Source organism: Mya arenaria, chromosome 13 (genome assembly GCF_026914265.1).
Source record: "Mya arenaria isolate MELC-2E11 chromosome 13, ASM2691426v1".
NCBI classification, from domain to species: Eukaryota; Metazoa; Mollusca; class Bivalvia; order Myida; family Myidae; genus Mya; species Mya arenaria.
The window spans coordinates 56,727,054-56,750,782 of record NC_069134.1 but is presented as its reverse complement, the minus strand read 5'-3'; the positions used below and the strand labels follow the sequence as shown (position 1 = coordinate 56,750,782).

At 31.5% G+C, this 23,729-nt stretch overlaps 1 protein-coding gene across 20 annotated transcripts in view; it reads right to left on the bottom strand.

Moving 5' to 3' along the window:
- The window catches only part of LOC128214681 (protein phosphatase 1 regulatory subunit 42-like), a 34,093-nt gene that overhangs the window by 6,248 nt on the left and 4,116 nt on the right, over positions 1-23,729 (bottom strand). Inside the window, exons 5-10 of one of the 20 annotated variants that reach the window (XM_052921289.1) lie at positions 23,340-23,574; positions 20,766-20,900; positions 20,206-20,283; positions 14,621-14,700; positions 7,438-7,549; positions 1,506-1,529 (exon numbers count right to left, since the gene is read on the bottom strand). In XM_052921289.1, coding sequence (XP_052777249.1) covers positions 7,445-7,549; positions 14,621-14,700; positions 20,206-20,283; positions 20,766-20,900; positions 23,340-23,574 — 633 coding nt within the window. In that variant the 3' untranslated portion in view covers positions 1,506-1,529; positions 7,438-7,444. Of the gene's footprint in view, positions 1-632; positions 662-1,505; positions 1,530-3,449; positions 3,484-3,887; positions 3,970-5,214; positions 5,324-7,437; positions 7,550-12,189; positions 12,205-14,620; positions 14,701-17,397; positions 17,433-18,108; positions 18,150-20,205; positions 20,287-20,765; positions 20,901-23,339; positions 23,575-23,729 lie in introns of those variants that run through there. The other 19 variants (XM_052921275.1, XM_052921280.1, XM_052921281.1 and 16 more) reach the window with 19 other exon arrangements.

The window sequence follows — 23,729 nt, the reverse complement described above, 5'->3', positions numbered from 1 at the left end:
ATCATAAATTAAAAGTTGCAGCCAGGAGGTGCTATTTTTGCAAAACTGCAAATTAATGAGAATGATTGTTCAGTTTTTGAGTTTAAAGGGCTAGACACCAGATGGTCCAAAAATTGGCAAATTCAGTATTTCCTCAAAACAAGCCTGGAATTGTCAATGTGAGTTAGTAGGAGGCCGATCATACATCATTTTACTTGAACAAAATAATTAACGCAACATGATGCAACCTACTGCGATTTACATGATAGTGACCCCAGTATATTTCTAATTGGAAAAATGTGCCATAAATGCGAAAGATGCATGAGTCGTATTATGGTAAGTGATTTTTTTTTCTTGCAATTGTATCATCTGGTGTCTAGTTCCTATAAAACATTTCAGATTCATGTACTTTTTATCATTTCATTTGGTGCATTACAAAGACAAAGCAACTGAGAATCATCTAGATAAGGTGTAAATTATGTCCAAAAAATATAATATTATATCTAATATTTTCTACGCAAATATCTAAGAATAGATCTACGCGATTAAAGAAACTTTATGTGAGTATCAAATTATGTATGCAAATAAACAAAATTGTGTCCTTTTTTAATTTATGCCCTTTAATACAAAGTCTATTCTACTGTTCAACTTACACTAAAATGTTGTGAAGATATTTTTGGGGCTGCAAAATGCAAGCAAATCTTTACTATTTTTCGAGAAGTTTCGGCATATATGTCAATAGATACATGTTTGGAAAAGTTAAATCAGGACCTTTTAATGTATTACCATCAATAATATGCATTGCATCTAATTCTACTCTACACATACCTTTGAATGTCATTGAGATTAATACTTTGTTACATTTTTACTGCTTCAGAAACTCCTGCCTCAAGAACAAACACTTTTATAACAGTTATTAGCTTTGTTTTGTGCTATTAAAATCGCACTCTCACAAAATGACTGTTTTAACTTTTCTTTTTTTTGTGTCAGAATCAGCTGATTTTGGTACCAATACCTTCATATTTAATTCGAACACATAAGAACAGATCTTAAAGTGTAAGTCACACTTTTTGCCATAAAACATCCATTTTCGAACATAGATATGAACAATAGCAATCTGATCTTTCTCATCACTTGGTTTCGAGACATTTGCGCAAAAAGTGTATTCCAAGACAAAAAAAATAGTTGTCAAAATGGTCAGTCTGTAAAAGTAAGCTTTAAAGCATTAACTCAGCATTAGCCAGCACAACCTGGCTGCCAATTTAATTGTTTAATTAACCAAACATAATTACTTAAAGAGTTGGGGTAAATGTCCCTTTACTAGCCAGCACACAAGCACAAACCACTGAATATACTACTTTCTAGATACAATTAATAAATAAATGGAACTTAATTATAATTGGCAATCATTTTTGTAAGAAGCTTTTTAATTGGCTGGATCAAAATCCATCCAGCAATCCCAATGGCAGAGACATGAGCATAAAGTCTAAGCTATATTATATTAAACAGCATCTTGCTTGTTCTACCGTGTCGCTTTCACAATTTCATGTCTGAAAATTTAAATTGGGTTACACACGTTTTAGTAAAAAACTTCAAATGTTAAACACACACAAACAAGTTATTAAGATGTATGGGAAAAGCATTTGCAAATATTACAATGCATAAGCGAAACTCGAACATAAATTGCTTATTTTATATGGTATACAAGTGTGATGGGGGACAGAAACTGATTTCAGTGGGCTGTATTACAGAAGAAAATTTTTTCTGATATTTTAGTTGGGCATGTAGAAAATCGGAGAAAATCGCCCATTTTGGCCAACACAGTGCACGCACTGAAAGTGACTTCTGTGGCAGGCGGGCCAATGGTACATTTATCACCAAGATCAAACAACTTTTAGATTTCCTCTGCTCCTGCCTGGTCTCCTTTGCAAGCAGAGATAAAACATGCCTGCGTTTCCCGGTCCTTTTGGCTGTACCTCAAAGAGCTGCCCAGCCAGTAGGGCAGGGAAAATTTGCACTTTATCTGATCGGTAATCTTTATAATATTATATATCTTGAAATTATTGAAAAATATATAAAAGATATGGTCAAATTTTAAGTCTATAAATTATTTTTATTATTTAACAAATAAATAAGTTTCTGAATTTTATTTGAAAAAAATACAAACTTGGCATAAATTCTTCTTTCAAATTACACAGTTAAAAAATGGTCCAATTTTAAGAACTTTTGCTTCTGTAATTTAAGACCCAAGAGCACATAAACAATGTCTGCATTCAAGTACATTGTATCACAGGAAGTAAAAAACACAGACATAGACTCCCCTTGCTTCAATCATAAAATCGCATGCAAAGCTGGCAACAGACTTAAACTTGGCTTATCATCAATAAATGAACAGAAATTTTCAATCAAATGTATAACAACGTATTAGAAAACAGTTCATTTTTCCAACCGAAGATAAACATCAGATTTATTGTAAAATATCGCCCAAGTTCGGATGTTGTTTTTTTCTAACTCTCTCATGCCAAAACTAACAGTTAAGAAAATCTATAATTCTTCTTATCTGATAAACTCTCATATTTCTTGCAGAACAATCTCAGCTACTTCGTTCTAATCTGTTCTCCTCATTTAGAGCTAACTTGATCCTACCAACATGCAAGGAAAGTCTGTACAGTCTAGTTACAGACGTGACATAACACAAGCCACAATAATATATGATGAAACATATCGTTAACATAACAAACCCAACTCCCACCATGTTAAAAACCTTCATCATAAACGTAAATGTCCTATAAAAAGTGCAGGTATGTATCTTTTTTTTTGTGAGAACCATGCATGCTAAATAAAAAGCTTTTTTCCCATTCATAAAACTATTTAAAATCGGCTAAATACTAGTCAATCACCATGATCAGTCATTTTTAGAGTCAAAAATATAAAATACCGATGACGTTTGTCACAATAAACGAAAAGTGTTCAATGGAACATTTTTGTTTTAGTTTACATCTGAGGTTAGCCATGTCACAGAATCAGAAAATAAACCTAGAAAAAGACCCCTGGCGCATTTATTTTGGCATGTGCGTTTAATAAGACATTTACGGCAAGTTATTGAAGTACAAAATTTTTCATCATTGTCAATCCCGTTACGTTATTCGGTTTACACTACAATGATACAGTGGGAAAACTGACTGACAATTTCGTTTCATGAATATTTATGAGGTAGGGAAGAAAACTCTTCCTGTCATGAAATTGCATGTTACAATTTAATACTCTTAAACTTAATTTAGGACCAATGAAACTACCTCATAAATTATTCATGATAAATGAGATTTTCCAATTGAAATGTCGTTCAGTACCCAATGAAGCAATGCACAAAAGTGTACCGGGGGTATCTGACAATGAATATTGTTATAATTATATTAGTGTGGCTTGTTTATAGGTTGTGACAAATCGGACAGGAAATCAGCCACTGTTACCTACGCTCACTTGAACTCGCCCAGAACTATTGTACTGAAAACAATATAACGCCATTAGGTATCAAACAATATATTCCCAGCCTTTTTTGTCAGTACTGAATAAAAATATTTTGATTTAAACGTGAACTCTATTGCTGACGGTTCCATGTATCTGCTGAAAGGAATAACATGACAATGAATTAAGATCAAATGACTGAAAAAAGAGATGATTAAACATAATTTGTTTATTGTTGTTGATGTTGTTGACAGCATTTTTAATTGCTTTAAATAACTAAATTTAATTAAACTTTAATCAATGAAAAGTCTGTTCAAGTTTAATCCATGGTAATGATGGGTAGAAGGCATGCGTTGTCAAACTGGTTATGGCTCCATGCATTTTCAAAAAAGGTTCCACATATGGGGCTCAAACTCTTTGGGTAATATTTCATGCTTTACTACCTATATTCACTCCATTGACAATCTTGGGGAAGAAATGACTAGACATGGATAAGGATTTAATTCTCGAGCAGGTAAGGTCCAACTGTAAGAAAGCAAAACCAGCATTAATCGAAGAAAGAAAATCACAGGTTCTGATTGAGCTAATACTGAAAAAAGGGTCTTAAAATGGTCATAAATTCTAGTCTAGTTCTTAATATTGTTATATCATCATAATGGATAAGTTTCATGACTAAAAGTATGCACAAACAGTATATTCACTTTGTGGTGCAGAAATATGGGGACATAAAGACACATCATCACCAAGCAAATTCATAAAAATGTTCCAAAATTAAATAAAGTTTCATATACAACAATCAAGATAAATTTAACTAGACTACCCTTCTCATGTTTGTTATTCTCAATACATGTATCATGACATTGATTATTTTATTTTTTTAACTTACTTATTAATCAAAAGAGAATTTTCCTAGGAGTATGTTAAAAAAATATATATTTGTTAATGTCAAAATATAATTGTCATATCCATAAAAGCAAATAAAACAAAGTATGATGCAAATTAATTGTAAACCAAGCCATATACATTGTGTTCAGTGCTTGCTAAAGAACTAAACTGTGATTACGAAGAGAACATTGCCAGTGTCAAATGTTATAGGTTTGCAATAAATAAAGCAGACGTCATAACTCATCTATTGTGATTTGTTCATAAAAACGCGGCATTACCCAACAGTTATCATAGCCAGAGTGAAAGACCTTGGTACACATAAGCATATGGATGCTGGCAACATGTGTACTATGTTTCATATGGATAACTTGTCATGTTTTTGAGTAATGCCCAAAGTTGAACTTCTTGCACTAGTGACGACCACACCAGAGCTATCACATACATATACATATACCTCAGCTTTTTTCTGGGACAAACAGGCAAGTTAATTAATGAATATTATGTTACTAACCCCTATAATAAACAATTAAATATGACCTAGTAAAGAATGATAAAAAAACTGATTCCACAGCTTTATTAGGTGTTAACAAGTTATTTACTTATTATGCAGGGCAAGAAGCTGGATTTGATAACCAACTTAGATTTTACATTAGTTTAAGAGAAGAATTTTGTTTTGATTGGACTGTAAAACTAGTTGGCATGTTCACTGAGGCATATCTGTGGATAAGAATAAATATATTTTATACTGGCCCAGAACTTAGCTGCAATTTCAACCCATCCTCACCTATTATACCAAGAAGAGTCATGACATTTCAAACTTCATTTACGAAAGAAATCAGAAAAGCAAATCAAGAAAGAAAAGGTGACTGAGATGTGATGATTTACCGATATGCATCTCTCCATGGCAACACGGTGCTCACCTAACTACCTGTAGGGAAACTGTTGAAATCGTGGCGATGTCGCCTGGTCACGACTTGGTGCGATATGACAAGTTCTGAGAATATCATGTATGTCTTAGTTGGGATTATAAAAGTTTACACTAAACACATTCTGGAATGAGATCCTTTGGAAGTAAAAAATGAACCCAAAGTATGAAATCAGCTGTCTCTGTTTGATCGAGACAGTCATTGACAGTATTTTATGAGAAGTGAAACGCCCCTGGCATTTGCTTAAGAAGGATTCCATTTTCAAGATTCATGAACACATATTCACTGATCCGTAAGGACTGCAAAACAAACAAGAGAGCCACAGAGCAAACGCTAACGCTCATCATTTTTCAGTTGACCAAGATACTCAACTCAAAAGTTATTAAAGGAAGAGTTATTTACCTTATGTATGTGAGCTTATTGTCTCTGGCAACCTGTATCCCAAGTTTCATTCAAATATATATATATTTTTTTTTTACTTGTGGCTGAGGTTAAAACCTTAAACCTTTGCAAAACGATAACACCAAGGCTATAACTTTTTTCGTCTAAACACATTTGACCTAATAACTACACTGTGAATGAAAAACTAGTCTGTGTGTATTCCTACACCATATAGTAATTATATAAGCTTGTGAAACTGATATACATCAGGAGCAGTATTCATAAAACTTCTTAAGTCATTTCTTAACTTAAGTCCCTTTCGTAATTTTAGTATCTCTTTAGTCATATGAAATAAAAAAATAAAGAATTTCCAAAATTCATTATTTTCATTGACCTTATTGAAAAAAAACATACTTCGATGTTAAAAACACTTGAACCTTTCTTTTAATTTGACTATGAAAATTTTAAGAAATTGACTTAAGTTAGGAAATGACTTATGTTTTATGTTTTTATGAATACCGCCCGAGGCTCAGATTTGTTTCTTGAGTGATTCTATTGAATATGGAGTAAATCTTAGCATCAAATATTGCATGCTAATACAAAACTGTCAGCGGCCGTATTCAATAAACCTCTTGGATTGATCTTAATTTGATGAATTAAATCTGAGTGTTTTCATTGGACAATAAAAATACTTGACCATCACATGGAATGAAAGCTTTGATGCATGAAAAGAATTAGAATATACTGAATACGGCCATTTTATCCTAACTATGATCTAACTATGTTATAATAACTATGAGTCTATGCTCTAATATATCCATTTACTCTGCCTTGCTTGATGCAAATTGTATGATGTTTAATGTCACTGCAAAAATTTGCTAATTGAAAATATATTTCATGCCCGTTTGCACATTTTTTTCTCTCCAATATCTGAGGATTGAACCAAATCATTTCAAATTTATGTATAATAATAAATGAAAAAAAGTCATCAAAATTTGTCTTTGAAATGAAAAAGCCTACATTCTTACAATAGAGCTTGGTATCAAAAGAAAAACAAGCCTTGCTTTATAACATCCAGAATTTCAGCAAGCCTAGATAGGATTTAACAGTTGTAGGGCTTGCAGGCTAAATGGGGTAATTTCGACAACTTGAAAAACATTCGCATTGACAGGAAAACATTGGCATTGACAGGAAAACATTGCGCTCTTTGATGAAGCAAGACAGAGTTGTTCATAATGATTATGGGCCCATCTCATCAACGATTGTGCATCAAATGACCTCTTTTATGATGTTTGGTCATAAAATTAATGAAGCTGAAGAAATTTTGCTTCTGTTAACAAGTAAATGACAGACAATTTTGCTTTAATAGTATGAAAAAATATTTTGCTTCTTTATTTATCTGGATCCCATTTGATAGAGATTTACTATACAAGATCTTGTGTACATGAAAACATCATAAAACAGAAATACTGCACTCTCCTTGATAAGAGTTACCCATAATGAGAGTGAATTAGGCCACAATTAAAAATACTTTGTTTGGTCTTTCCAGACACATGTACTTAGGGAGGTAGATATGTTTTTTTGTTGTTGTTTTTTTAATTCCAAACCCAATAATTCCTAATGAAAAACAAAAAATACATATGACCACCAATGAGGTCAAATAAGCTTTCAGGTGGAGGGTATTTATTTGAGGCGGTCTGGTAAGGCCAGACATACTATTTATTAACTGCAGCCTTAAACTAGACTAAGATAATGATGAAGACATGTCTTGAAAGCATAGCAGATGCAAAATAGTACTTACTTTGACCTTAGGAGCCCGCTGCGGGCTTTGACCGGGGCTGAGCGCTGGAAACCCTGATCGGCAAGCGTGGCCGTTCTGGCCAGCAATTCGTCAAATTGCTTTCTCGGTAGGCCTAAAATACACAAGAAACATGATTGTTATTAATTTTAATTAAACAAGAGTTTATAGAAAAGAATATTAGTCACGTTGTGTTGTTCTATCTAATATAAGAAAAGTGGCTGTAATTATGATTTATGATTAAACTCTCGCTTATAATAAAGTCTCTATTATTAGTTTAAATGAATATGTAGTTATTGCTGTAAATATTCATAGCTTAAAAATAACTACTTTATCAAATAAATTCTAAATGTTATTAATATTAATAATCTTACATTATATTTTATGAAATCTACATAATAAAATTATACATTTTTAAAAAATATATGATATATTACATTTAACACTTCTAAAGCTAGGGAAATAGTTATTATATGTTTCTACTTTAGCAAAAAAACTAGTGTGCCGATTAAATTAAAATAATATTTGAAATTTTAAACAGATATATTTTGATCATTCTAATTACACTACATGTTTGGTAATTCTAAAACACACATAGTTTACCTGAACATTCTAAAACTTGAATAAAAAAGAAACGCATCAGAAACTTTCAAATATACCGACAAAAAACTGTTGTTTAACCAAAATCAAAGGACTGAAAGGCAAGCATGCATGTTTTATGATGAAAAAAAGAAACAACAATTATAAATTTTCATTAAAAACAACTGCCATCAATGGAAACCTTTTTTTATTAAATAGTTTATTACATTGTGTGAATATTTGAGTATGATTTTTTTTTTGAAAGTTTTAAACTGAAGATTCCATTTTTAATATAAAAGGCATGATATTTTTGTAAGATCAATGTATTTCCATTGATAAAAGTGACCAACACAAGATGGTAGAAAAAGATAAGTTTTCCTAAGAGATGCATTATAAATATAGGTGACATTTGTGTACCATTGCAATGCTAACGAAAAAAAAACACATGCACTTCATTCAATGCTAAAAATGGGTATATATAAATGTGTGCATTTATTTATAAATGTTAAAGGGCTGTATTAAGGATGGGTAAAGTGTTATATTTGTTTTGATGTGATACCCAGATACTACCCAGGTACTGGTAAAGTGATATATTTGAATTGATGTGATACCCAGGTACTACCCAGGTACTGGTAAAGTGATATATTTGAATTGATGTGATACCCAGGTACTACCCAGGTACTGGTAAAGTGATATATTTGAATTGATGTGATACCCAGGTACTGGGAAAGAAATATTTTTGTATTGATGTGATATCAAGGTACTGGTCAAGTGATATTTTTGTAGTAATGTGATACTCAGGTACTGGTTAAGTGATATATCTGTATAGATGTGATACCCAGGTACTGGTTAAGTGATATATCTGTATAGATGTGATACCCAGGTACTGGTAAAGTGATATCCTTGTATTGATAGGATACCCAGGTACTGGAAAAGTGATATATTTAAATTGATGTGATACCAAGGTACTGGTAAAGAAATATATTTGAATTGATGTGATACCCAGGTACTGGTAAAGTGATACATTTTAAATTGATGTGATACCAAGGTACTGGTAAAGTGATATATTTGAATTGATGCGATACCCAAAACTGTGTAAGTGATATATTTGAATTGATGTTATACCTAGGTACTGGAGAAGTGATTTATTTGTATTGATGTGATACCCAGGTATTGGAGAAGTTATGTATTTGTATAGATGGGGTACCCATGTACTGGTTAAGTGTTATATGTGTATAGATGTGATACCCAGGTACTAGAAAAGTAATATTTTTGTATTGATGTGGAAAGTATTATTTTTAAATCAATGTGATACCAAGGTACTTGAAAAGTGATAGATTTCAATTGATGTGATACCAAGGTACTGGAAAAGTAATATATTTGAATTGATGTGATACCCAGATAATGGTAAAGTGATATATTTAAATTGATGTGATACCAAGGTATTGGTAAAGTGACAAATTTGAATTGATGTGATACCCAGGTACTGGGAAAGAAATATTTTTGTATTGATGTGATACCAAAGTACTCGTTAAGTGATTTATTTGAATTGATGTGATACCACGGTACTTGTTAATTGATATATCTGTATAGATGTGATACCCAGGTACTAGAAAAGTGATATTTTTGTATTGATGTGATACCAAGGTACTGGTAAAGTGATATATTTAAAATGATGTGATACCAAGGTACTGGTAAAGTGATATATTTGAATTGATGTGATACCCAGGTACTGAGTAAGTGATCTATTTGAATTGATGTGATACCCAGGTACTGGAAAAGTGATATATTTGTATATATTTGTATTGATATGATACCCAGGTACTGGGTAAGTGATATATTTGAATTGATGTGATACCCAGGTATTGGAGAAGTTATGTATTTGTATAGATGTGATACCTATGTACTGGAAAAGTGATACATTTGTATTAATGTGATACCTAGGTACTAGTTAAGTGATGTATTTGAATTGATGTGATACCCAGGTACTGGTAAAGTGTTATATGTGTATAGATGTGATACCCAGGTACTAGAAAAGTAATATTTTTGTATTGATGTGATACCCAGGTTCTGGAAAGTAATATTTTTGAATCGATGTGATACCAAGGTACTTGAAAAGTAATAGATTTCAATTGATGTGATACCAAGGCACTGGAAAAGTAATATATTTGAATTGATGTGATACCCAGATACTGGTAAAGTGATATATTTAAATTGATGTGATACCAAAGTATTGGTAAAGTGACATATTTTAATTGATGTGATACCCAGGTACTGGGAAAGAAATAATTTTGTATTGATGTGATACCAAAGTACTTGTTAAGTGATTTATTTGAATTGATGTGATACCAAGGTACTTGTTAAGTGATATATCTGTATAGATGTGATACCCAGGTACTAGAAACGTGATATTTTTGTATTGATGTGATACCAAGGTACTGGAAAAGTAATATATTTGAATTGATGTGATACCAAGGTACTGGTTAAGTGATATATTTGAAATGATGTGATACCAAGGTACTGGTTAAGTGATATATTTTAATTGATGTGATACCAAGGTACTGGTTAAGTGATATATTTGAAATGATGTGATACCAAGGTACTGGTTAAGTGATATATTTTAATTGATGTGATACCAAGGTACTGGTTAAGTGATATATTTTAATTGATGTGATACCAAGGTACTGGTTAAGTGATATATTTGAAATGATGTGATACCAAGGTACTGGTTAAGTGATATATTTGAAATGATGTGATACCAAGGTACTGGTTAAGTGATTAGTTTTAATTGATGTGATACCAAGGTACTGGTTAAGTGATATATTTTAATTGATGTGATACCAAGGTACTGGTTAAGTGATATATTTGAAATGATGTGATACCAAGGTACTGGTTAAGTGATATATTTGAAATGATGTGATACCAAGGTACTGGTTAAGTGATATATTTTAATTGATGTGATACCAAGGTACTGGTTAAGTGATATATTTGAAATGATGTGATACCAAGGTACTGGTTAAGTGATATATTTGAAATGATGTGATACCAAGGTACTGGTTAAGTGATATATTTTAATTGATGTGATACCAAGGTACTGTTTAAGTGATATATTTGAAATGATGTGATACCAAGGTACTGGTTAAGTGATATATTTGAATTGATGTGATACCAAGGTACTGGTTAAGTGATATATTTGAAATGATGTGATACCAAGGTACTGGTTAAGTGATATATTTTGATTGATGTGATACCAATGTACAGGCACAGTTCTATATTAGGATTGATGTGATACAGGAAAAGTCTAAGGGTCTTGTTTTGGAACTCTTCTAACTTGTGAGGCTTGAAGAACTAATCCAAACCTGGCCTCCTTTAGGTTGCTATATCTATTCTGTTCCATCCAAATCTATATTCTTTTCTAAAATCTTTTTTACTAATCTAACATATCTTATTATTAATTGTTTGTGACAGGCAATAATAATATTGTGAATAATTAATGTTGTGTCAGCAAAACCTAACATATGCACATACATAAAACAAAACCAGTGTGAAAACTGTCATACTTTGACAGTATCAAAAGCTTAAAAACGATTTGGCTCCTAAAACTGTATGTTATAATTTCTCAGTAAATTTGTAGTACAATATTTTTTTAAACTGATAAAAGTAAATTAAATTCATGCTTATTATATGTCATTTAAAGCTTATTCTGTAACATAATTCAAATCAACAAAACTAACGAGGGAAAAGCAGCAACAAATGGTATGTCAAAATTGGTCACACAATACATAATGTGCCTTGCTTTGGTAAAAACCATTGGGCCAATTGTTCAAAACTTTGTTAAAGTTAACAACAGATTAACAACATAGTTACAAACATTTTGAAATAAAATCTTATGATTTTAGCATTAGAGATATAGTAAATAAAACAATTACGGCTGAAAAAGTTGTCTTGAATCTTGTGATGACAAGTGTATCCATGACACTTTCCGCACAGAAAATATTTAAAAGTTAACTTTGTTAAATTGAACAACGTTGTAAACTTTCACAAAGTTCTTAACAATCGGCCTTTCTATTGATGTTTTGAAATCTGCCACAAAGCTACTGGCATGTCGAAACTCAGGGTTATTATAGTGTCTTTTCCTACCATCCTGTGTTAGTTATATCACCTGCTTTCACCAACCTTTAATTATATTCTCTGAAAATAACAACCAATCAAAACCATCGTTAGGATAATCTCTAAACAAATTGCAATAGCATTAGAATATTCTCTAAACCAAATGAAACATCATTAGGGATAATCTCTGAACACTGAAAAATTGTGTTGGCAGCCCAGAAGTCCAGAAATGTGTTTCATGCATGAAGGGTTGAGTAATTGGAAAATAAAAAAGGTCATCTACATTTCGTTGACACAAATGATTTATTTGTTTAATTAATTATTCTGGCTAATTGGTTCAATAACAGCTATACATGAACTGTCACATTAACCAAATTAAAGTAAAATAACAAATTTGCTATTGCAAAATTGTGGGTACTTTTTTACAATTTCCACAGTTTTGTCATAAAAACACTACCAGTAGTCGAAGCATAATGGTATAAATAAAGCTTTGGTCATATGACTAAATCCATCAGATAAGAGCACCATCAGTAGATTTCATCGCTTGTCAATTTTTCTCAGCTATCAAGGGGCATTACTTTGTAATATAAGTGATGGCTAAAGGTTTAAGTTTTTGCATAACTCAGATCTTAAGATGACAAAAGGAGGCTATGCCAATATTTTGAACTATAAAAAAAAAATGAAATAAGAGTTATGCCAGTCGACTTAAAGTGCTGAATTGTAGAAGACCTTTTTCTGTTCCAAAATGGAAAGGAAAAATTGATGGGGCTAGGGGCCAACACGCATGCTGATTACTTTTGGCGATCATGGCAGAAGCTAAAACAAATAAAATGCTAACATGCAATTTCTATCTGTGCAAGGCAATATGTATAACAAAAGGCATAATGGTCCCACCATATAAAAAGCAGCAAAATGGACAAAAGCAAAAAATATCTGAATCCAAGCTATAAAATATCTGAATCCAAAACTAATAAATATCTGATTCAAAGCCAATAAATATCTGAAGTCAAAGGTAATTTAAGAGTTTATGAATAAACTTTCATGCAGAAAAGAACTACTCTCCAGCCATAACTGATCAATAGTTTGTTTGACAATTAATGATCCGACAACCCCCCCCCCCCCCCATATCCCTGATCTGAATTTTTGCTAAGTCTCTCCAGTGGTCATGTCATTGTTTTAACCCAATTTTCATCAAAAACCTGTTCATAGTTGTAGCAGATGCAAACACTAAAGTACCTCAGGGATAAAACCATCCAGCTTGTATTATGATCTTGACCTTGGGATTGGCACATTTCTAGCATGAGTTTACAAAATGCCAGGGTAAATAAAACATATGACCAAACGTTTTATAAAAACCTTGAGTGGATGTAACAGACGCAGACACAAATGTACACTAAGAATCAAACCATCCAGGTAGAATTGTGACCTTGGCATTGGTATTAGCACATTTCTAGAATGGGTTTGCAAATAGCCAGGATAAATAGAACTTGTGACCAAAGTTTCATCAATAACCTTTCATGAGTGTAGCAGGTATGATACAGACACAAACGTACTCCAGTGATCATTAAAACAATCAACCTAATATTGTGACCCTTACCTTGGGATTGGCACATTTCTTGCAAAAAAACAAAACAAAAAACATGTGACCAAATGTTTCATCAAAAACCTTTAATGAATGAAGCAGATATGAGGCAGACCTGAATGTACATGAATGTACCTTGTATAGTGACCTTAACCATGCCAATTCCATCAATTGCCTGATGAGCAAAACATGTGACCCAATTTTATTCAATAATTTTTAATTTCACACAAAATTAATGCAGGTACCCATGGCTTGATACTGTGACCTTGACCTTGCTCAACTCACACAAAGGCAGATGAGTAAAACATCCATGTTTATTTGTTTAATAGGTGTATGTGATGATTGAGCAGACATGAACATGTTATAAGCAGGAAGTCAGCGATGGTCAACAAATAGCAATCCTATTTCCAACCTTCACACTTGGTGGCGGTGAAGAATAAAAGCTGCCATTTCCCCGAATTTGTCAAATTTATATAAAAATATTATCTGTAATGTACAAAAATCTGATACAAGGGGTCTTCAAATCGTTACCATGGTTCCATACTGCAAAATGTTATTGTCAAAATATTACGTTGTAGTATTACTAAAAACATGCAAAAAATATGAGAATATGTAACCTCCCTTCACCATAATATTTGTAGTCAAATACAAGAATAACACAACAGTAAATATTATATATACATCAATATAAAGTATAGTATTTGATATAAGCATATGAGGGTATTGTGCAAAACCTTTTTCCCTGATTTATAGTAATGATTACAGTTTTGAAGAAAAATTTGAACGGATATTTGAATATTCTTTGCAGTATAGAAGGTTACGAAAGATCTACAAAAATACAGTTTACTAAACTATATCGCATTCCACTGAGTACGACCCCTCAGATATGAGGGCTTAGAAGCGTGGAAAATTCACCTGACGTCTCGGAGGGGCGCTGCAAGCGCGCTTAGCACGATTTGGATGTAGAAGTGGAGACGGACGTATAATCAAGAGGTCTAAACGTAAATAGAACCACAGAAAAAACGATGACTGACAGTGTGTATATACGCATCTACCACATTCATGCATATCTATCGACAAATAAAAATAATGGGAGGCTAATTTCATAGCTAATTTGGGAAATACTATAAGTGTATAGTATAAAGTTTACCTAAAAGTATAATAATAATAATAATACAGTCAAACAGTTGTGAAATCAAAGTAAGCAGATAATTTTTAAATTATGATTATAATATGACTAAGCGGAATTGTTTTTTTGTGTTTATGTTTTTCTGTTGTTTTTTTAAAGCTCAACAAAACCAACTTAAAATAAACCTCATTTTACAATTTGAAAAAAAATATAATAATTAAAACTAAAAAATTTATAACATGATTTCACAATTGTTACTTTTTTATACATAGAACTTGGCTACAACTATTTAATCAGCCTTACCATTTTACAATGTGCTTCAAATACACATGAATACAGATATTTATTATGCAAAACCAAAATAACAAAGCATGTAATAAATATACACATTCATGCATAGAAAAAAATCTTGTCAACCAATTTTTTTAACAAATCTTTATATAGTTTTATGGACTGTTATCTTTTAATACAATAAAACAAGTCACATTTTATACCATGCATTAATTCAGTAAATTCATCACTCAAATCAGAACTTTTAAATCTACTATAACACCAAGTTCAATAAAAATGACACACCATCATACATGCTGTTTATAAATAATGTGAGAATCAAAAATTGTTTCAAAACTTAAAAAAAAACATTCAGATCAAAATAATAAAATATTACTTATTAAAAACAATAAAACCGGGCTGGTTATTCCTCCAAATCTAAAATATTACCTCGTAGGCCTGTAAACAGCATATAACTGAATGAAACGATCAAACACAAAAAATGCAAACCACTTTAAAGTAAGAGAAACAAGAGAGCCGCAAAGTAAATGTCAACATTTGCATGTTATTATAATCGAAAAAGGGGCATAACTCAAAAATTATTCAAGCCAGAGTTATGGGTCTTTCTGTACATGAAATTATATTGTCTGTGGCAACATGTGTAACAAATTTCATTTGAATGTTTTCAATGAAGTTCTTTTATCTACATGAGAGGTAAATAGGACTACAATAGATGAAAAAGGGGGCATAACTCAACAATTATTCATGCCAGATTTGTGGGCCTTCCTAAACATGAGCTTATTGTCTCTGGCAACATGTGTATCAAATTTCATGTGAATATCTGTAATGCGTTGTTGTTTTTTATCAACATGACATGTAAATAGGATTATGACGGCCTTTGATACATTACCTTCTTTATCTAACAGAAGAATATATCGAATCTAAGACCTGACACGTGTGATTGTTTGTCCAGGGTTATCATGTTAAGTAAATCTTGCCATTTGTTAAAAAGTTATAATTATGAATATCAGCTTTGGCATCATGTCAGTTATGGCCAAATGTAATATTTCTGCAACCAAAGTAAAGACATTGGGCCAATTGCTCATAACTTTGTTAAAATTAGCAACAATGTTAGAATCATTGTTCAAATATTTACTTCTCTTGAAACAAATTGAACAACCTTGCGATTTGTAGAATTTTTAACAAGGTTTGAAACACCAGCTTTAGATGTACGTGATTTATCTAAATATATGAGCATGTTTCTAAGAAGTTTATCTTTTAAAGTTCACAACGATGCTGTGAACAACATTGATAACTTTCACAAAGTTCTGAATAATCCGCCCATTGTCTATAATGGTGCCAACAACAAGGTTGTAATAATAACCAGACTTGAAAAAACAAACAGGCAAACTAAAAAATGTTTATACTATACATGTATCTATGTTATAACAAATAACAATAACACCCTACTATACAGTTATTTCATAATCATTTTCTTAAAATTGTGAGTATTTTCTGACTAATGGTTATTTTTCACTGCAAATTTACATTTGGTACTTGTTACATGGTGCCTTTACATGTTTGTAGTAAATAACGCACACAAGCAAATGATTAGCCTTTAAAGAGAATGGTGGAAATAAATTGTAAGCCAAAGTAAACTATTAAGTTCGACACAGAAATTGTAAGCCAAAAATGCGCTATTAAGTTGGACACAGAAATTGTAAGTTGGGGACAGAAATTGTAAGCCAAAAATGCACTATTAAGTTGGACACAGAAATTGTAAGTTGGGTACAAAAATTGTAAGCCAAATTATTCTATTAAGTTGGATATAGGAATTGTAAGTTGGGGACAGAAATTGTAAGCGAAACTATACTATTAAGTTGAACACAGAAATCGTAAGCCAAAATACACTATTAAGTTGTAGACATTAAGTTTTGGTTGCAGCGGGATTTAAAAGTGCACCTACAGTGTCAATTTTACCAGTTTTACACATTCAATATACGATAATCAAAATATAATATTGATAAAGAGTCGTACCAAATAAGCTTATTAATAAAATAACTTCAAAGACGTTTATTTTTAGTCTTGTAAATAACGGACATTTAGTAATGGTTAAAGATTGTTAGCATTGATTTACGTAAATAAATGGTTTGATTCGACATATGCACAGTCGCATAAGCATTTATTTTGTGTAAGAACGTACAAACAATCTTTAAGTTTTTTAGTGGTCTACATTATATTTTCTAAACTACCCATTAACTTGGCCAGCCACTGTTAATATCTACTGCTTCACCTGATTAAAATCAATAAAGGCTGGACGCTGATTTACTGAAATAAATGTAATACTGCCTTCTCATTGGACAAAATATTATACTGACCACTAAATTTTTCATACAACATGAAGCGGATGTCATTGACCGTTTCTTGTTTCTTTAGCCAAAATTATGGGTTTTCAACTAATCTTCGTATTGTCATTGTAATGTCACGCCAATAATCATAGAAATGACTTTAACAATACATAAATTGAGCTGTTCTGCTAAATTCATTGATCTATTGTTTTTATTAATGAAAGTAGCATCGCGGATTTTGGTATATTCAATATAAGATATTGTAAATCTGGTAAAAATGACTGCGCATCTGTTTATGATTTACTCAACTATGCCACAGTCAAGTTAAAACAAGTTGAAGTTACTTATTATTCAGTCAAAAATGAAATAAATATAATTTCACTCACTGAAAATTTTCAAATCTCATTTGAACGTCCTTGACTATGGCTAACTTTGTTAGTAAATTTAATTAGAATCCTTCGTTAAAAAGAAAAGAATTTAGTAGCATATATACATCTAGATGCTTCATTTCAAAATTCATCAAAAAGATAAAACATAAATTGAAAGCAATAATCTTTTTTTAACCATAGCAATAATTGTTGATAAATCACAGACAGATGCCCAAAAGGCAGTGAAATTTTGGGTATATCGTTCACTAAAAATCCCAAAACTTATACCCGCGCCGAATGGCCATAAACTCTCGGTAAGACACTTTTTTCTTCAGATAAAACAAAGAAAAATGATAATTTTGTTTGTTTTGAAATTGTAATTTCATATAATTTTGTAACAAAACCATAAAAATTAATGTTAAGTGGATTATTGTTTAGAGGCTGTTACGTTAATCTAATAAATTTTTAATAATAAAGAAAAAAATAATGTATGCATTACGCCAAAACATTTAGAGATAAAAATTAAAACAATAAGTAGTTCAGAACTTTGTTAATGTTAACAACATTGTTTAACAATATGGTTGTTAACTTTAAGCAGTGAAATATGTTATTGTTTATTGATCTATTTGAAATAAATTAGCATAGCTGAAACAGTTCTGTAACAAGTACTTAAGATAACAAGAGTGTGCATGAAACTCTAAAGAGTAATAAAGATTTAAAAGTTAACAACAATTCCGTTTACAAACATTGTTAACTTTAACAAAATTCTGAACAATCGGCTCAATATGTGTTTGTGTGACTTTATATATTATTCAGCCAAAATATTAAAATATAATGAAGCAACAGTCATGCTTAATTGGTCAGCCTTTTCAAACACACATAATAATTATATACATGTATATTTTTAACCCAGAGGCAAAGCACACTTGATACAACTTTAAACAAACGAAACATGTACAAACATTTGACATGTTCATTGTCAAAGACTACACTCATTCTGCCAAATTTTCTCCCCAATGCATTATTCCACTATACTTGAATGTCAAAAAAATCTTATCCAATTAAGGCCACAATTCAAAAGATAATTTGTGAGTCCTTATCCGACCCACATATGAAGGAATGGGTCGATAGATTAAATTGACCGTAACTTTGCTAAAACGCTTATTGACAGTTTAGTGTATGAACTGATCTCATGACATTCAAGTTGTTTGAAAAAACATTCTGAACTTCATTAAACTGGGATAGCATTATGCCCTAATTCAAAACTCGGAAATTCACAATTCATGATTGTTGCTTTTAGTCTTTAGTCTTTCATGTAAAATGATGTAAGGCTTGTTTAAAGAAAATTCTATTTTTGAACAATTTTGGGACCATCTGGTGTCTTAGGTCCCTCTAACTCATTTGACTTTAGTGATAAAAACAAATAAAAAATATAAGCTGTTATCTATGGGTTTTTTTTAATTAATAGCTAAGTTGCCACAAATTCCCTAGTTAAAAAAGAGCCTCAATAACGCTTACGCTTTTTCTTTTTTTTATCATTAACAGAGACACGAGTTAAACATGATAATGCATTAAAAAACAAATGGGACATCAACCTATATTGTGTGCTTTTACTTCAATAATGAAAAACTATAAAATATTTTGGGTCGCAATTATTTATGTGTGTTGGTTAGCTTAGACCAAGAAAACCATTTATTAATTTTGGCCTTATGTCTGAAATTTTGATAGATCAATTATTCAAAGCTGACAATCATTGTCCACTTACAGAATACAGAAGACTTGGAGAAGCATGTGTTTGCTATACAAGTAAACTGATATAAAAAGATTCAGCTTTAATAATAACAAATTCAAATGAAATAATTCTGTTACGTCATTTGAATCAGCATCTTCAGCAATCCTGTTAATTTATTTGATCTACACTATATTAGTACCGTACTGTGGGAATATTGACCAACACAATCATGTTTTCTCCTTTTCAAATGATTTTGCATGTTTCAATTTCATACCCTTCAACTTAGAAGATTAACCACGCCATCATACATGTGTTTTGTTAACTACCTCACTAATTATTCATAATTACGAGAATTACCTAGCAAGATGTCTCTCTGTACTCAATGAAGGAGGGCATAATATTGCATTGGGGTTAACCAACAATTTTATAAGAGTAGTTGATCATGAAAATGAAAGCATGATATAAAGTTTGTTTCGGCAAAGTCCTTTGTAAATAAATTCAATGTTAATCAAATACGTACTATCATATAACTTTCTATGTTAACTAACGTTGCACCATGATTTAACTCGACATTTACAGTAATGTAGAATAAGGCAGGTAAAGAAAAGATGGCTAATGATGTTTTTTTGCGAGTGGGTGGGGTAAATGCCTACCTGGCATCATGTAGCCGGGTATTGTCCCTGTCCGTCCACTCGGGTCCCGAACTGGCGGTAAATCTCCTCCAGCCTCACCTACTATAGAAATACATAACATTATGCAATGTTGCTTTTAAATTTCATTTGAATATCTTAAACTTAACTAAATTTCATTTGAATATATACCTTAAACTTTTTTTCAGCTACGGCCAAGAGTTGTGGCCAATGGACACCAAGGCTATCACTATACCTTGACTTCATCTTATTTCAATGAGAGACAAATGTTTTAAATGAAAACTAAAATGATCTTTGAACAAGTGAGTCAACATGTTTACAAGTACAAATACAGTCTGATTACTGAAATGCTTTTTATTGACCAAGGATCTATTTTGCGATTGTTGAGGTAAAATTCAAGGTCTAAAATTTAGGACGCCATTATCTATTTTCATAAAACAATGGTAAATTAAAAAAATCCCTAGCATTCCCTAAAATTTAAATTTGTGACCGAATTCCTCCACAAAAACATTTTATATTTTTACCAACACAAAATCACACAATCTAAATTCCGCAATAATTACCGCGATAATCGTCGAGAAATGTTTCTCCTCGTCTCAGCACCTCCATTCGTTTTTGTTTCTGTGTTTCCTTATTCGCGTGCCAATTCTTCAGAAACTGTTTGGCAGTCTCGCTAATCTGTTTGCCGTCAAGTGTGTCTACAAAATGTTTCAATAGATTCCATGATAAACTTGCAAATTAATGTACAATTTAAATGAGAAAATGTCTAATTATATGAATAATTTTGAATCTGTAGCAGGTAAGCTGTAAACAGTATGAAGGAGAAAGTAAAAAAACAACAGTACTGTATACAAAAAATTTATATAAACAAGAGCCGTCGTAAGACAGTGCGCTCGACTTCGCCGCTTTGACATAGAAGTGAATACAATAACAATGAAATATTACTAAGTTTGGTCTATTTATGTCAAACCTAACTAAAATTATTCAATACATAAGGTGACTTTGATGCTGCCCTGCTACCACCCAAAAAATGACGCAAGTCATTCAAATAACTTGATTTCGCATTATGAAAATGTGGTAAAGAATATAAAAATATGCCTTTCAAAAGAAATTAAAATAAAATTAAAAAAAAATAATAATAAAATAAATTCAACGGCCATATAGTATAGCCCTCCTTTTTTTCCCTTGGTAAAAATGGGTTAAGAATGTAAAAATGCGCCTGTCAAAAGAAATTTAAAAAAAAAACACAACATATTGTAGGGACATAATTTGTATTTAGGGTTGAAATGGAGTTATGTTTCTTGTTGTAAGATGGTCGTAAATAATTTTGAATTTTATTTAGTGCATTGAATGAAAGGTATAGAAGTTTTTTTTATTAAAATCCCAACTTGCCCTTAACTTTTACTTGCCTAAAACTTTAACCTAAGTCAATCAGGGGTCATAACTTGTATTAAGGATATGGAATTATGTAACTTGATTGGGTGATGGTCCTGAACAATTGTGTGAAGTATTAAGTCAATTAAATAAAGGGTATAGAAGTCATTAATAAATATCCCAACCTGCCCTAAAACTTTAACCTTAGTATAACAGTCAATCAAGGGCCATAATTTGTATAAAAGATAATATGGAGTTATCTAACCTCATTATGTGATGGCTCTGAACAACTGTGTGAAGTATTAAGTCAATTGAATGAATGGTATTGAAGTTTTAAGTGAAAATCCCAACTTGCTCTAAAACTTTAACCTATCAATCAGTGGCCATAACTTGTATTAAGGATAATATGGAGTTATGTAACCTCATTGTGTGATGGTCCTGAACAACTGTGTGAAGTATTAAGTCAATTGAAGAAAGGGTATAGAAGTTATTTATAAATATCCCAACCTGCCCTAAAACTTTAACCTGAGTTTCATAGTCAATCAGGGGCCATAATCTGTGTATAGAATAATTTGTAGTTATCTAACCTCATCATGTGATGGCCCTGAACAACTGTGTGAAGTATTAACTCAATTGAATGAAAGGTATTGGACTTATAAGTGAAAATCCCAACTTGCCCTAAAACTTTAACCGGACGCCGACGCCGGGGCGAGTAGTATAGCCCACCTATTCTTCGAATAGTCAAGCTAAAAATCTTTGTTTTTACTTTCTTTAAAGGGTAAAGATCTAATCTTTGGTTTTATTATATCTTTTAGTTATTAAAACAGAACACAATTTGTAATATCTAAACATCTGAAAATCTATACCACACCTTGATTTTTTCTTCATATTATAAATTAATGGATAGAATATCATCTTTTCTTAAAGCTACACTCTCACAGATTTACCATTTTTACAACTTTTTATATTTCTTTGTCTTGAAACATCTTGACATGAACCAATTTCTGCCTAAATATCTAGACACCAGTGATAGCAGACTGGAGACAAAATATCAGATGGCAATTTTTGATATATATATTCTAAAAGTGTTACTTAAACATAAAAACAACAATTTTCAATGTAAATAATAAACACTGCAGCATGATATTTTGTCAGCAGTCTAGTATGCGCAATTTACTCAAAATTGGCTCATTCAAAGACAAAAAATGAAAAAGATGTCAAAAAAATAAATCTGTGAGAGTGCAGCTTTATAAAGCCTGTATAAAAATAGAATTAGAATTTAGAAGAAACAAAGGCCAAATTTGTGTTGACCCCTGTATCATACCAAGAGACTTTAAAAACAGTGACTTATAGACACTTAAATGTGGGGATTTACTTAAAGGTTTCACTCTTCTTCCCAAAAAGACAAACCCAAATTAAAACAATTGTGTTAATTTACCGAAAAGAATGAATCAAGAATGAATCAATTTCAAAAACAATGATTCTTATGAAGGATACCATATTTTATATGAAAGAAAGGTGCAGAATAGATGATAGTTAATCACTGTAAATCTTTAAGGACTCACCAGTCATTTAATATTTGTACCTTTTCAGCTAGTAAATACACGATTACCATCTTGTTATCAGTAATTAATATTTTCCATAAATTTATGTATTATTTAGTTAGTAGTTAAAGGTCTCTTACTCTAAATTTATGTTTTTTTTAAACTTGTGTATGTATTGATTTTAAATACTAGTGTCACTTTAAAATAAGGTGAACATACCCAGCTGCTTCGCCATCACTATGACTCGATCTCGATACTTGGCCTTGTGACACAGAGGGTTTCCCATTAAATCCAATCTTGTTAACCAATACCACTGTCCAAACACATGTGCTAGCTCTTTCATATCGTTTAAGTTGTTGTCTATTGCAATAAAATGTGAGAGCTGTCTTAAACACTCTAGGTCTCTGATACTGTCTAGGTTATTTCCACTGATATTAAGCATTTTTAGTGATCCCTGAAACAGAGAGATATATGTATGATCATTGACATTCTATGATGTTTAATGCATATTGCGATAATCGAATCGAATTGCACCAACCATTTCGATTTTCAATTGGACAACAATTCCAAAGATAATAATATATTTGGAATACATTCTTTATACATAGT